We start from the raw sequence: 15,323 nt of genomic DNA, 5'->3' as shown, positions 1-15,323 counted from the left end.
GAGTAAAAACATGGGAGATATTAAATTTGTAAATATGAGGATTATTTTACGGGAAAGGTTAAATTCATAAATATGAGGATTATTTCATTCTTTTTAATAAATTAATTATTTTTTTAATAGGTTGAAATATATTAATAAATATTTTTTAAAAACAAATAATTTCATGATTTGAAAAAAAAAATTGTTTCTTGACTTTGTATGTTTTTATTTGGGTCTATTTTTAGCATTTTGTTAGATCTCGATGTGGTGATTTAATGTTGAACTTATTTATTAAAAATAAATAGGGATTAAAAAAAGTCAAAGATTTAAGATCACGTATACCATTTAAACTCATGTTGCATGGAATCATTATCTTAATTAGTTAACAAAAATCTAAAAATATTTTTTAAATTATCAGGTAAGGCATTATTATTATTATAGCAAGTGATAATAACAAAAGGGTAGAATGGTCTTTATATAATTTTATGGGGAAAGTCATGTGAGTAATAACATCGACATAAACAGAAAAAGGACCGCAACTCACGTAATAGCTGCAGCACCTTTCCTTAAGACACCGGGAGAGAGAGGGGGAGAGAGAGGGGGAGTGGGAGAGGAAGAGGAAGAGAGAGAGGGGAGGGAGGAGGGGCAGAGGGAGGCTTTATGGTGGTTGAGAAGGAGAGCTGGAAATAAGATGGTGCATAGACGAAAGAGAGGCGGATTGCTGAGGGGAGGATGGTGTGGAGGAGGTGGCGAAGAAGAGGCCATTGAGCAGTTGTCAAGAGACGACGCAAGCCATTTCAGCGTCACAAGTGCTATCCTCCCTTCTCTTGGCGCACGTAGCAACCGCAGAATCAATCTCCGTCGCTTCATTGTCTCTCCTTTTGATGCCCGTTACAGGTGCTCTTTCAGACAATCTTTCTTCCCGTTTACATCATTTTTTTTTTTTGTGGGACATTCTCAAAACACATGATTTTCAGGATTTTCATCTCCATATTCATCGTTATTTTATGGGTTTTTTTTGGAATGAATGCAAACAAGCGGATTGGAGGCTTTTGATGTTTGTATGAATGATTGATTTATCAATGTTTTCGGAATGAAAGCTTATTTTTTTTATGTTTATATGAATGATTATTCATCTGGGTTGTTGGAATAAATGTTGATGTTTACTTTTGGTAGTGTATATTTAATGAATACCAGAACACACGAATTTGAGTTTTTTGGGGTTTATATGAATGATAATCTTTCTGGGTTTTTTTGAATGTCTGTGTTATTGTTTGATTTTTAGTGTATATTTACTGACTTTTTAGATTCTATGTGTTGGGTCCTTTAGATGGGAGCTCATGGAAGGGAAGGAATATGAATCTTTTAGTGTTTGTCCTGGTAGTGGTATCTTGAACAGACATGTTATTGCTTGATTTCTGGTGAAGATTTAAAGAATCTCTTTTTTTTTTCCGTGTTGATTTTTTTGAATGTGATTCTGATTTCAATGGTTTGTTTTTATACAGCCTTGGGGTTTTCTGAAACTTTTTGCAAAAAAGTAGAAAAAAACAAAGGAGACAAAACAGATCATTTTGCAAAAGCAACATCCTTTTCTTTTTCCCCTTTCCCTTTATGTTTGTTTTTGTTTTTTAAATTTTCTTTGCATTCTTGCAAGTTTTCTGGGTGGTCTTTTATGCTAAAAAATAAAATGTGAAACTGCTTCGATCACATTAATCATTTAGCTTAGATGGTCGGTTGCATGCTTGTTATCATGGATGGATTTTTCTCTGTAGGAATGATTATTATGAATCATTACTTCAATGTTGTATTATATTTCTTCAAATGGAATGACTGAGTAGGATCAGAGTATTTTCCCCAAATGCTTTTCTGGTTTAATTAGCTTTGCACTTTCTTTTAAATGCTAAATATCAGACAACCATCTTCTTACGTTGTTTAGCAAGCATAAGTTCATGGATTTGAGCTTGATGTTATGAATGATTTGAATTAATTGAACCCCACCTTGCCTAAACTGACAATTGCAGACTCTGGGAGACATATCTGGTATTTCTGGTCTTCTATACAGCATGGGTATCTCCATTTGAGTTTGGATTCCTCGAAGAACCAAAGGGGCCTCTCTCCATTGCTGATAATGTAGTTAATGGGTTTTTTGCCATTGATATTATCTTGACCTTCTTTGTTGCCTACCTCGATAGATCTACTTACCTCCTCGTTGACAATCACAAGCTAATTGCTTGGAGATACACGAAAACATGGTTAGCCTTTGATGTCATTTCCACAATCCCTTCTGAACTTGCTCGGAAAATTTTGCCCAAACCTCTTAAAGAATATGGCTACTTCAATATGCTCCGTCTCTGGCGTCTCCGAAGAGTCAGTTCTATGTTTGCCAGGTAAGCCAGGGGCTTCCACCATCAATTTCTTGGATTGTTATAATCTTTCTTATATGATGTCAAGTTTTTAAGTTCCTGACAACTTAGGAATCGGTGACTTTCTTGTCAGAGAAATCGTGTTTCAGTACTGCTACATCATGAAAGAAGCTTATATCAAATCCATGTGTTTAGCAACAACAACTGTTCTAATTTTTTACTTTGTTAGGAAGCGATCTTTGTTATGATGATTGGATCTTCTTGATGATTTGGTTTCCTGACCATGAAAGTTTCATTGTTCCTTGTATCATTACAGATTGGAGAAAGATAGGAACTTTAACTACTTTTGGGTTCGATGTGCAAAGCTTATTTGTGTGAGTACCTGCTGAGGATATTTAGTTGTTTCCGATAAATTGGGGGGGCATTCTTTGATAATGACCCATCTTATCATGATTCCTTGTAGGTTACTCTATTTGCAGTTCACTGTGCTGGTTGCTTCTACTATCTCCTTGGTTCTCAACACGGTGACCCAAAGAAGACATGGCTTGGGTTGGTCATGGGGGACCTTAATACCCACAGTTTGTGGCAACGATACGTGACCTCAATGTACTGGTCAATCACCACTCTTACAACTACGGGCTATGGCGATTTGCATGCAGTGAATACAAGGGAGATGGTGTTTGACATCTTCTACATGCTCTTTAATCTTGGATTAACATCATATTTGATTGGGAATATGACCAACTTGGTTGTCCATGGTACCAGTCGAACTAGGAAATTTGTGAGTAAATTCTTTCTAATTGCTTAAGCTTAAAATTGAGATGATCTCAAGTTTTGAGCATTCCTGCTCAAGTTAAAAGGATTTTTTGGGCTCAACATCCCTTCTTGCAGAAAAAGGTAACACCTTGAAAACATTTTATCTGAGACCTATTTCCACTTCAGGGTGGGCACTTCCTCTCTGAGTTCTGTTCCAGTGGAGTTTCAAATTCACCATTTGCACAAAGTGAAATAGAATGGACTTCTTAAGAAACTGAACTACATTTTTAAATTGGTGCTGCTTTTTCAATTAGCCAACATGCTTGTCCAAGTTCTGTTAATGTATGGGACAGATTTTCATTCAAAAAACTCAAGGCCATGCATCTTTGTTCTATTGGATTTTTTATTTTGAATGTTTGTGCTTTCTCACTTCACTTTTTCAAGGGTGCTTTCATGTGGAATTGCAGAGAGATAGTATTCAAGCTGCCTCAAGTTTTGCACTGAGGAATCAACTACCTGTACGCCTGCAAGATCAAATGCTTGCTCACTTGAGTTTGAGGCATAGAACAAACTCAGAAGGGCTGCAACAGCAAGAGACCCTAGAAGTCCTTCCTAAAGCCATTCGATCAAGTATTTCACACTATCTCTTCTACTCACTTGTGGACAAAGTGTACTTGTTTCGTGGTGTATCAAATGACTTACTTTTCCAACTGGTAATCTTTCTAATTCTATCAATCTTCTTTGTTGGTGCTGATAGTGTTTTAAGGCGTTCTCTAATGTGTCAACATGATTTATTTCACCATATGCAATTCTAAAGCTGCAAAATTTGCTCATATTGAATTAAGCATTACAAAAGTGAAAGAATCACATTTTCTATTTACACATGTAACAAGACCATAAGTATCTTACCATAACCTGTTAAGAAAAATGCACATATTCACACGCCAAAAATTCATTTTTCTTATTTTAGCTCTTCTTCCTTGTCTTAAAATTTGAAGGTTTCAGAGATGAAGCCTGAGTATTTTCCTCCCAAAGAAGACATCATTTTGCAGAATGAAGCACCTACAGACTTGTATGTACTGGTTACTGGTGTTGTGGTAAGAACCCCTCTCTCTCTCTCTCTTTGTCTATCTATCTATCTATCTATCTATATGATATATTTGTGTCAAAGACATAGTAAAATAGGTCACATTCTACAAATTATTGCTATTCAAAACTCAAGAATTTATTCCTGTTTTTGTTTTGTTTTGTTTTTTGGTCTTTCGGGCTTCTTATATTGAAGTCTATCTGACAGGAGCTCATTGAACGTAGGAATGCGATAGAACAGGTAAGTTTAATGATATAAACACTCCAGTTAGCATTATAAACTGTATATTGTCATGATCTCTGAGAAAAGATGTGGAAACTCATTCACCATCATAAAAAGAATCCTGTCTGCTATGGAGGATTGCAGGTTGTTGGAGAGATAAGGACAGGAGATGTCTGTGGTGAGATAGGTGTGCTTTGTTACAGGCCACAACTGTTCACAGCTCGGACCAAACGACTGTGTCAGCTGCTTCGTCTGAACCGTACTGCACTTCTAAATCTTGTTCAGGCAAACGTTGGAGATGGAGCAATAATCATAAACAATCTACTTCAGGTTTGTATTACTGACAACTATAATGACATAGCTTGGCTAGTCAACTAAGGCTCCAATTTCTCCTCATTCCTACGGAAGTCATCTTGCTGTCATTATGACTAATAAAGAAAGGAAATTACTTCCATTTTACAAAATAATCGGAGATAGTGACTTACAAAGAATACTGTGTTTTTCCAAAAAACCTTGTTCTTCTATGTTTGACAAAGTTGGTAAATTGTTGAGGGAAACTGTACTTTGTATTTGGATTGATCCCCTTCTGAGCTTAATCACCTGCATGTTCTTACCTATTAAAACCAAGAAAAGGTAGATGTGGAGATGAAAGAGGCAGAGGATATATGCTTGTTAATGAATTTTACATAGCTCTCTGAAATGAATGAAAGTGGCTTTGCTTTATGTTTTGTGGGCTGTTATTTCTGAGTAGTAGGCTAATTTTATAATAATACTTATGCTTACCTCATACAATTATATTCATAAAAGTTCACTTTTAACATTTCCTTTCATGTCAAAGCAAACATATTGTCAGAAGGCAAATTGTTATGCTAATTTTTTTTTGGGTGATGCAGCATTTGAAAGAGCACAAAAACCCAGTAATGGAAGGAGTTTTGGCTGACATAGAGAGCATGCTAGCTCAGGGAAGAATGGAATTGCCTCTCAGTTTGTGTTTTGCAGTTTTGAGAGGAGATGATCTATTGTTGCATCAGTTGCTGAAACGTGGTTTGGATCCAAACGAATTGGACAGCAACGGACGAACTCCTCTGGTTTGAAAATCCCCCTTTCTCTCTGCATACATGCAAACACACATCCTTTGCTCGAAGCTCATTTTAATTTCTATGCTACAGCATATTGCAGCGTCCAAAGGGAGAGAACAATGTGCACACCTGCTTCTTGAATACGGAGCAAACCCTAATGGCAAAGGTATCTATTACCATAAGAATACAATCTCAAATCTGGTCATCATTGTATCATGTTCATAATCTCTATGGCTTCTCCTACCTACAACTTCATATATTCTGATTTTTTTTTTCTTAATTTCATACAGATTCAGAAGGAATTGTTCCTCTGTGGGATGCCATTTTGGAGAGAGATGAATCCATGATGAAACTACTCATGGACAATGGTGCGAAGATACCACTAAGCAATGTGGGTCAGTATGCATGCACTGCTGTTGAACGAAATAACCTAGACTTGCTCAAAGACCTTGTTCGCTTTGGTGGGGACGTAACACATCCCAGTAGCTCTGGCACCACTGCACTTCATGCAGCAACCTCTGAAGCAAACATCGAAATAGTTAAGTTTCTGCTAGATCAAGGAGCTGATGTTGACAAGCTAGATAACGATGGGTGGACCCCAAGGACTTTGGCTGATCAACAGGGCCATGAAGAAATTAAAGTTCTGTTCCAAACCAAGCGGGAGACTAAAAAACTAACCCCTGTGCCAGCTACCAAGAAGCCAGGGGTCCCCTTCCTCGGGAAGTTCAAGAGCGACTCATATCTACAGCCCTTTCAGCATGATAGAGAATCAACAGGACTTGAGGTGTCATGGATAGATGATAACCGTCCAAGGCGAAGGGTCAACAATTTCAACAATTCACTCTTTGGGATCATGTCATCTGTCAATACACGTGAGCATGGCTTCTTTTCTCCTAAATTTTTTGCTAATACATGCTAGAAAAAAGAAATCAAATGTCGTGAAATGTAGGATAATAGTTATCAACTTCTTGAGTTCTCAGGTTATGGGGTTACTCACATTGATTGAGGAAGATAAAGCCAAGCTAAAACAATAAACTCTGTATACATGAACATGAAAAAAGATTATAGTCTTGAACATATTCATTATGGCTCTTGATTGACTATGATTTAATTGATAATGCAGGTGAGAGGAAGGGCTTTATTCGATCTGCGGCCAGTTTTGCTACTTCCCCAAGACAAAGGGATTTTCCTGCTAGAGTGACACTTAGCTGCCCAGAAAAAGGTGAAGTAGCAGGGAAGCTGGTTCCTCTGCCACAGTCCCTTCAGGAGCTACTGGATATCGGTGCCAAAAAATTCAAGTTTTCTCCTACAAAAGTTGTAACCAAAGAAGGAGCAGAAGTTGAAGACATAGAGCTTATCAGAGATGGTGATCATCTCATTCTGGTGAGTGAGGATGGAGATGAAAATTCTAAGCAAGTAGAGGCTGGGAATAATTTGGATTCTCCCCCACAGTAACATACAAATAGGGGACAGGAGAAAATGTTGTTTTTAATTTCAAAATTGTGTTTATAGTTTTCCACTTTTGTGGATCTTACAAGTTACAACACACAAAAATGGGGGAAAGAGAATATAGAAAATGATGAGTGACATGGAGAAAAATATGCATAAAACCTTTTTTGTTTTTTTTTTTATTTTTTTTATTTTTTTAATTTCATAAATTTAACTAAAAACATAAAAATCACTTCTTAGTCAGATTTGTTTTAATGTTAGTCATTCTTAATTTATTAGCTTAAATTTACATTAATGTTATCAATTTTGGAAGAAACATCCCATCAGCAGGTGGGTTTTGATTGATGGAGTTGTGACAAATGATTTTTCAAAGAAAACCAACTTCGATTTCATCCAAAAAGTTACGTGTCTGGATGAATTGAACTTATGGCTCTGTAGAGGAAGCTAAAGGGCTGTTAAAAGATGTGTTTGTAAACAGTTTCCAAAAAATAATTTCTAAGAATCTTTCTGAAGTACAATGCATGGATGATAATAAAATTTTCAAAATATTTTTTATAACATAAATTTATTTTTACCAAAAAACAAATCCAACTCAAAGCAATGTTTTTTAATTTTTATTTTAGTGTTAATTTCTTTTGTGATTTAAGATTGCAAAAATGTAGGTAATGATAGATCGTGAATTTTCATTAGTTCAGGGTCGAGCTCCCCACTGAGTTTATGGGGATTGAGTTACCCGATTAATTCATGGGTTGAAGGAGTAATATCTCTTAGAATTTTTATTTTTATGTGATCAATGTCAAGTTTGTTTTTATCATATATTTAACCCTTTTATATTTTAATGTTGGTATGATTGCAATTAAAAGATTTTTTGAAAACTTCACTATTGTAATATTTTTTTATTTAGTAGATTCTTGAGTATTAATATATTTTGTGGGTATAAGGACTCAATTGATTGTTGAAACATGTTAAAATTTCGTACATTTTTTAAATATTTTTCTACTCATTTGTATGTGATTTGGTTCTGTCCGTTCGAATCCAAGAAAATTATATTATTATTATTATTATTATTATTATTATTATTATTATTATTATTATTATTGATGGGTAAAATAAATATCTTTTAATCTTAGAATATTATGAATTATGATCTAAAAAAGTAATTTAAAATCTAAATGTAATTTTTTTTTAAAAAAAATTATCATATTTTTCATGTATTATAATATATAAAAATGCCCAAATGCAACTCAAACAATTATTATCTTTCTGAATTTGTTGTCTTCACTATAATAGAATAGAATGATAGGTTGAGTTTAACCACTATACAATCAAATGCAAACTGAATAGAAATTGCCAATAATAACAAACATAAACATGGATTTAGGAAGTATATATCCTCAAAAACCAATAACCATATATGATTTTAATTAAATTTATATTTTATCATTTCTATTTAGTGATGCCCATTATATTCAAACATATAGTGTATAATGCCATTTCTTTCAATATTCATTAGGCTTTTGAAATTTTATGAGAGTTTTAAGTATTTTTTGGCTTAACTATTTTCTTTGTGTAAGAAAGCATTGACTTCATCATGGAAGGAAAGAAGAAAAAGGGAACAGAACATTGTTTTTTTCTTCCTAATTTAGCTCCGGGGTTCGTAATGTTGATACAAATGTGTTGTAGTATGTGGTTCATATTTGAGCGAAAGACATATCGAGAAAAAGGGGCAAATGTCAGAGTGAGGTGGAGTAGAATGGAGTAGAGCCACGACATTTACCATTTAGACTTGTATTTATATTGTTGTAGGTGAATGATAGGTTGGGGTGTCTCCCGCGGTACGGTTCAGGGGTATTTTTGGAATTTTATTATCCAATGATTAATATAAATACCTTTTATGTAATCCTAATTTGAATATAGCGAAAATCTTCTTTCCTGTTCCCATGAACGTAGGCAATTAGCCGAACCACGTTAAATCTGTGTGTTCTTCTTTCTCGTTTTTCTATTATTTTCATCATATATCGTTGCAAGGATTTTGTTTATATTATGACAATTCCAAAAGGTAGAAAATGTAAAGTAAAAGAATGAACCGAATTTGGAGAAATTCTACTAATGGCCTTTGGACGAAAGCCTACACCCCTTGACCATCAAATTTTCATGGAAAGAGAAGTATATGAATGCCTTCTCCCCCGTTCCCCCACCAAACCTTGCACCCCGCATTCTCTGGTTTCCTCTACTCCATATAAATTACATTCAAATACTTCATTCCTCCACTCATTATCCTTCTATGTTTTTCCACTATTCTCTTTTGTTTTTGCCTTTTTAGGTGTAATCAGTGGACTCTATACGAGGAAAATAACATTCTTTGCCACTTTTCTGTGATCAGTATTACCATCTTCGTCATCATCAGCTCTCACTGCGTCCGACTGGTGTCTTCTGGGTGCACCTGAAAGAAAACCCAACATGCGTAGTTATAAGCTTTGTTTGAGATATAAGGACTGGAAGCGCAAAATGATTTTGGGTCATACCTGAAAGAATCTATCTTCATTGAAGCTTACAGTTCTAAGCTTCAACTCCCCTCTATTGGTAGTCATTTCATCCAATATCTCCGCATCAAAAAAATCTTCGTCAGTCCCTTGACTTCCAGGAACAGCTTCTTCTCTCTCCTGCTCACATGTTTCCACGCCCATATATGCACAAACTTTAGGCTTCTCCAGGACACTATGACAACTAATTTCAACAATAAAATTGTACACTTCAGGGTACCATCATCATCACTGAAACTAAATAACATACCCTGATTGAGATGCTGCGGCTGCGCTGTGGGGCTCCAGCAATTTCCTCGTACTCTGCGGCATCCAGTTCTCGAAGATGCTGAGTTTGGAACAGCTTGGGCAGAATGTACTGTCTTATGCTTATGAGAAGAAAGAATGGCACTGGGAACAGTATTCCAGCTATAGGTATCCATGTTATTCCAAAGCAAATCATAAGATATACGAGTTGGAAGAGCGTGAATGTCGCAATGTACTTGAATGGTACTGTTTCCACAAATGAAGCATGAACTCCTTCCAGGACTCTGTAACAAATATTGCATGACATGGGATCAGTATAACAATAATAAATAAAATTGGTCATCTATTCATTTTTTCTGGTTCTGTATTTATCACTGCCCCACGGCGAAATTAGCTAAATCGCCATCCTATTTCGTAACTTACTTGTAACGGCGGCCAGGGGTGATAAAGAGCAGCAAGATCCTTTCCCAGAACTGATTCCCAGGGAGGCTATCGACGGCCATGTAGGCAAAGTATCCCCAAAGAACTGAGGTAGGTATAGCCTTGATGACAGGGATAGCACATACAGATATTCCCACAAGGAGGGACTGCAACAGGTTGGTCACTCTTTGCTCATTAACTCGAACAGGCAAGTAAGGATCGATGTGTTTCTCAGGATCGAATTTGCCTTTTGTGTCTCCTCCATCTTCGCTCTTCATTACAGCCTCCTTCAAGTCCTTCAACTCTTTGTCTACTGAAACATCCTGCAAAAAATCCTTACTCTAGTTAGCAAATAAAAAGAAAATAAATACATGTGATTGTACATGACTAGAGCACTTACACTAGGAGCTGTGTCCATTTCTATGAACACAGCTTGCATCCTTCCATACATTTCTGAGTTGCTTGCTTGCTCTTTTATACATTCCTTGGCGCTTTTAATCATCTTTTTTCGAATCAACTGCAAAGTATAAATCATGTTGTCTAAGAATCCAAATCTGGGGTATTGACAGTTAGCACTATCAGTGAAGAGGAAATTATCTTCTAGGTAGAATAGAATATCCCACCAGCTTCTTGAGGACTGCAAGACTCTTAGTGTGCATGGGGGATTGTGGGAGGACTCCATTTGAAGGAGGAAATCCAAGCAACCCACAGAGCAAAGTCTGAAATAGCCAAGTGAAAGAAGCATGAAAATTAATCTAGATAGAATATGTCAGAAACATAAATAACAAAATAGGAAGTCAGAAAATACCATAACTCCGAGCAAGAAAAGGTCATAATGGTAAGCAGAAGGGTTTTTGAGATTGAACTCCTTCTGCTGTGCCATCTGTGAAGCTACACTGTGGTCGAAAAAGTATAAGCCCGCTATCATCACAGCTGGTATCAAGGCAGCAAAGATGTACCCCAATGGGACCTTTCCCATATCCTGCAATTTGAGCACTTGAAGCACATAATTCAGAACGTTGTCACTATTACTTTTGTCAAGTTGTTAAATGTATTTTGAAAAACCTCTGATTCCCACTAAGAGATCCGTTTTGGGCCACTCCAGCTCAAGTATGAGGTGCAGTTCCATTCTTTTGTGCATTGTGAATAGACAGGCCACTCTAGCTCAAGTAAAGATTATATAATCATAATGCAGTAGCATTTTCTCTCTGGCTGATGATCGTTTCCAAAAATAATTTCCATATCTAATAATACTAGTATTTTTTTTAGCACGATTCCTACTCAGATCCACAGGAACTGACTTTCAACTAGAAGTTAGAAGACACCCATACCAAAAAGAGACATGACTTCTTTCCCCCTAAAAAAAAAAGAGAATAAAAAAAGAGGGGGAAGGGGAGAATTCATCACAAAATTAATACCTGTACTACAGACCATTGGTAATTTGAATCAGAACCCCAGGGAACAGGACAAAAGAGCCTCCTGGGAACTCCAGAAGGAACTTTCTTAGGTATACTGTAAGATAATGCTGTCCACAACAGGACCATAAGAGGAACCCCATAATCTGCAATGAACTCTCGGACCCATCCTGTACTCAGCAGCCAAATGGAAAAAATCAGGTCCCAAGCAATAAGTCACAGAGATTAAATCTCTAAACTTCACTTGAACCTACCAGTGCTATATCGCCATGACCTTGCTCTTCTGCTCTTTAGGGAAGTAAAAAGTACACCAAAAGAGAAAATGATCCCAAGTAGTCCATTTGTATAAAGCCACTGGAATTCATACTTAACTAATTTAGGATCTTCATCTTTGGGAATATTAAATTCGCTCACTACTCCCTGCAATTTGAACATTTATCACGTTAACCACAAGATCCTCTCTCTTTGCTAAATCCACATATTATCATGTATTTTCTATCACATACCTTAATAGCCTCTTGAACAAAAAGAACTGCAATCAACATGCCAAAGAGTTCCCCTGCAACCCTTGTAAACCTAGAGATGATGGTGCAAGCATTGAATATTGCAAGAAGAAATAGCATTAAAGCTGTCCAAACGCAAACCCTGTAAAAAACATAAATAAATAAAATAGGCAAACATATGTTCTGATTCATGATGCTTTGATGACATAGAACAATGTGGAAAATGATGGGATTGATTCTCTTACCACCCAGCCCAAGCTAGATATAGATCCTTCCCTAAGTCTGACTTTCCTTTGGCGAAATTGTACAAGTAAGTGTACATAATAACTGTGGGCTCTGCAACTCCTAAAATCAACAAAGGCTGCCCACCGAAAATTGAGTGGATGATTCCACATATAGCAGTAGAAGCTAGAGTTTGAACTGAGCTCAAGTGCCCATCTAACAAAAACAAAAGTTTCAATCATGAAAAACAATCATACCCATGGGAAAAGAAGATGGTGAAAAGTTCTCATCCATAGATTTATGATTTGGCACTTGCATTAAGTATCCCTTTTCTTCAGCCCTAGTTATCACTTCATGAATCCAATGAAAGCAGAAGAAAGTTTCATGTTTTCTTTTTCATGCTGTTTTCATTTTCTTAAATGAAAAGCTACTCTCAACAAAGAGATTAGTTGAATTAGGAGGTTCAGAATTTTGATTTTTTCACACAAATCAAAGCCTAAAGCAATTTCTGCCTCCTATGAAGTCTCTATGAAAAACCATGCTCTGGGGAGAGAACAAAATACCTGTTTCCCTACTCAATTGCTCCCCAAAGGCAATGACGGGAAGGGCAGAAGCAAAGAATATATAGAAAGTTGGAGCCAATATCCTGACAGGCGTCAAAAGGAGAATAAATAAAAATTTTCATTACAAGAGAAGGCAATTTAAACCATGTAGCATGTTCTGAAGCAAATAGAAAGTACCTAACACCGGAGCCATGCGCGCCAGTCCAATCTTGTTTATAGCATGGGGCTCTTCCTTTATAATCGTTAATGATCCCTTTAAAAGGAACTCTAATGTTTCCCATTTCTGATAATACAAAAATAAGACATGTTAGTATATGGAAGAGGTAGACAAAATCCTTGAGTTGCTTTAGTAATATTTGAAGAAGCCATGTAATGACCACACAGGTTTAGTTCATCCACATCTGTTCATGAATCTGCTATCTAATTCAAGATTAAAAAAAAAAACCTGAATGTTCTGTTTTCTTGTCAAGAATCTGGAACAACAGAAAATTCCACTCAACCTTGAGTTTTTTATCAAGAATTGAACAGCAGAAAATGGAATGATTCAAAAGCTTATTTTCCTTTTCGTTTCCTAAGGTTTCTCAAGAACCAAACAGAGTATTTGAAACTGGATGCACAGATGCAGTTTGATTTCAGTTCATTATGAGTTATGGAACAGTCAAGAAAGAGAAAAAGAACTATCTAACGAATAAACTGCAAAAATATGGAAGAGACCAATCATGTAGGCTTTGGTACAAACCAGAAATGCGTAAAACTCTGCAATTTGTTTATTTTTTCTTATTTTAACAATTTTCTTGGTGGCCAAACAGGAAAAATAAAATTTTTCTACACCATTCTAAACCTCCATGTACGAACTCACCTCGGTATCAGATCCTTTACTCATTGGAAAAAAAAAAATTCACTAAATTTTTAACACAACAAATATCTTATCCAACAACGCGCTCTTCGATATTGCAAGGTTTTGCTCACACGTGCATGAATGCTATGTTTGTTTCTAGAGAAACCGGAGAAAAGAACCAAAAAAAGAAAAACAAGAAAAAGAAAACTCAAGTCAAGCTTAACCTTGAAGTTGAATCTACTATTTTTCTCAGGAACTAAAAATCAGAAAATGTAGAACCTTAAACAACATTTTCTATCTCATTCATAAATTTTCTCGTAGCCAAATAAATGATTCCTGCCAAGCCACACCTTCATGCATGAGAATACCTTAGTTCAGACGCATTAGTCTTTATTTAAAAAAAAAAGTAAAAGAAAACGAATAGACTGTAACCAACCTGGCAACCTTGATGTTGGAGGAGGAGAGCAACAGACGGAGACTCTAGAGAGGCATATAGAAGAAAAGAGAAAAGGAAAAAAAAAAAAAACCCTCAGGAATGAAAGACGAAGATGAGGTAGAATGTGGAGTGCTCCGCCGGACTTTCAGATATCGGCAATGAAAGTCCGCCGCAAACTGGTGGGGGGTTAGGGAACTTTCTCTGTCTTTCTCTCTCACTTTCTTGCGTTTCCCTTCTTTCTTTCTCCCTTTCTCCGTTTTTCTCTTTCCAGCCGCAGTTTAGGGGCGGGAGAGAGCAGCGGAGGTGTGTTCAAAAACACCATATGTCGTGTGGTCCCCATTTCTCCTTCCCGCGAGCTTCTGTTAGGACATGACACGTGTCTATAAATGGTTGGTGGAAAGGACGGTAGTTTCGGGCTGTCATTGTTTCTAAATAACCTATTTATAAACCTTAAATATCAGGTGGGGATTTTATTTTATTTTATTTATTTATTTTTTTTAAGGTGTTGGAAAATGATGTTCCCATAAGCAAACAAAAGTCACCAACCCATTTATGGTGGTTCCTATTATTAGCTAATTGCTATTTTTTTAGATTTTTAAAATTTATTTAAAAAATTTTTTCAAATAAGGTTGGGAATTGTTTGTAAAAATAATTTTTTATTTTTTTAAAAAAATTATTTTTTAGACTTGAAAACACATTTAATAATTTTTTTTTTTGCAAATTTTTTGTTAAATACTTGTTTTGAAAATCCGGTATTTTAAAAATTATTTTCATTTATTGTTTAGGGGTATTTTTTTTAATTATTTTCATTTATTGTTTAAGGGTTATTTTAAAAATTAATTATATAAATAGAGAGAATAATTAAAAATATTTTACTTGTTGGATTGTTTTAAAAAATAATGGTATAAATATAAAAAATAATTAAAATTTAAAAATTGTGAAAATTATTTTTAATAAATATTTCGAAACACAGAAAACAAATTCAAATTCTCAAACATACATTTTAAAGTGCATATAAAATTTAGAAAAACACTTTATAGGTAATTTTTTAAAAAATACTCAAAAAAAAAAAAAAAAAAAAAAACACTTCCATAAAAGCACTATTAAACACATTATTTTTGAAAACATTATCAAACAAACCTCATGCCCCTAACTGTAATAAGGAAATTTTGGAAGCAGTTTTAGTCCCTCTCAACAAAAGC

At 35.5% G+C, this 15,323-nt stretch overlaps 2 protein-coding genes across 2 annotated transcripts; one reads left to right on the top strand and one right to left on the bottom strand.

Annotated features, from left to right (window-relative positions):
• The first annotated feature begins 614 nt into the window (after positions 1-614).
• LOC117912373 (potassium channel AKT1) lies at positions 615-7,086 on the top strand. The gene is made up of 12 exons (XM_034826937.1): positions 615-876; positions 2,001-2,366; positions 2,659-2,716; positions 2,806-3,123; positions 3,566-3,811; positions 4,097-4,195; positions 4,393-4,425; positions 4,552-4,737; positions 5,301-5,495; positions 5,577-5,652; positions 5,777-6,358; positions 6,610-7,086. Exons 1-12 carry the CDS (start codon positions 671-673, stop codon positions 6,939-6,941), a joined length of 2,697 nt encoding a protein of 898 aa, XP_034682828.1. The 5' UTR covers positions 615-670; the 3' UTR covers positions 6,942-7,086.
• Positions 7,087-8,953: 1,867 nt separating this feature from the next.
• On the bottom strand, positions 8,954-14,379 carry LOC117912439 (probable boron transporter 7). The gene is made up of 14 exons (XM_034827014.1): positions 14,122-14,379; positions 13,025-13,130; positions 12,848-12,930; positions 12,308-12,500; positions 12,066-12,204; positions 11,814-11,979; positions 11,563-11,729; positions 10,953-11,126; positions 10,768-10,863; positions 10,545-10,661; positions 10,148-10,467; positions 9,729-10,008; positions 9,461-9,598; positions 8,954-9,378 (listed from the first exon to the last, which is right to left on the bottom strand). The coding sequence occupies exons 2-14, from the start codon at positions 13,126-13,128 to the stop codon at positions 9,346-9,348; spliced, it is 2,010 nt and encodes a 669-aa protein (XP_034682905.1). The 5' UTR covers positions 13,129-13,130; positions 14,122-14,379; the 3' UTR covers positions 8,954-9,345.
• Positions 14,380-15,323: the final 944 nt, after the last annotated feature.

The sequence above is a fragment of the Vitis riparia genome, chromosome 4, assembly GCF_004353265.1.
Source record: "Vitis riparia cultivar Riparia Gloire de Montpellier isolate 1030 chromosome 4, EGFV_Vit.rip_1.0, whole genome shotgun sequence".
NCBI lineage: Eukaryota > Viridiplantae > Streptophyta > Magnoliopsida > Vitales > Vitaceae > Vitis > Vitis riparia.
This window is presented reverse-complemented; position numbering and strand designations above follow the sequence as displayed.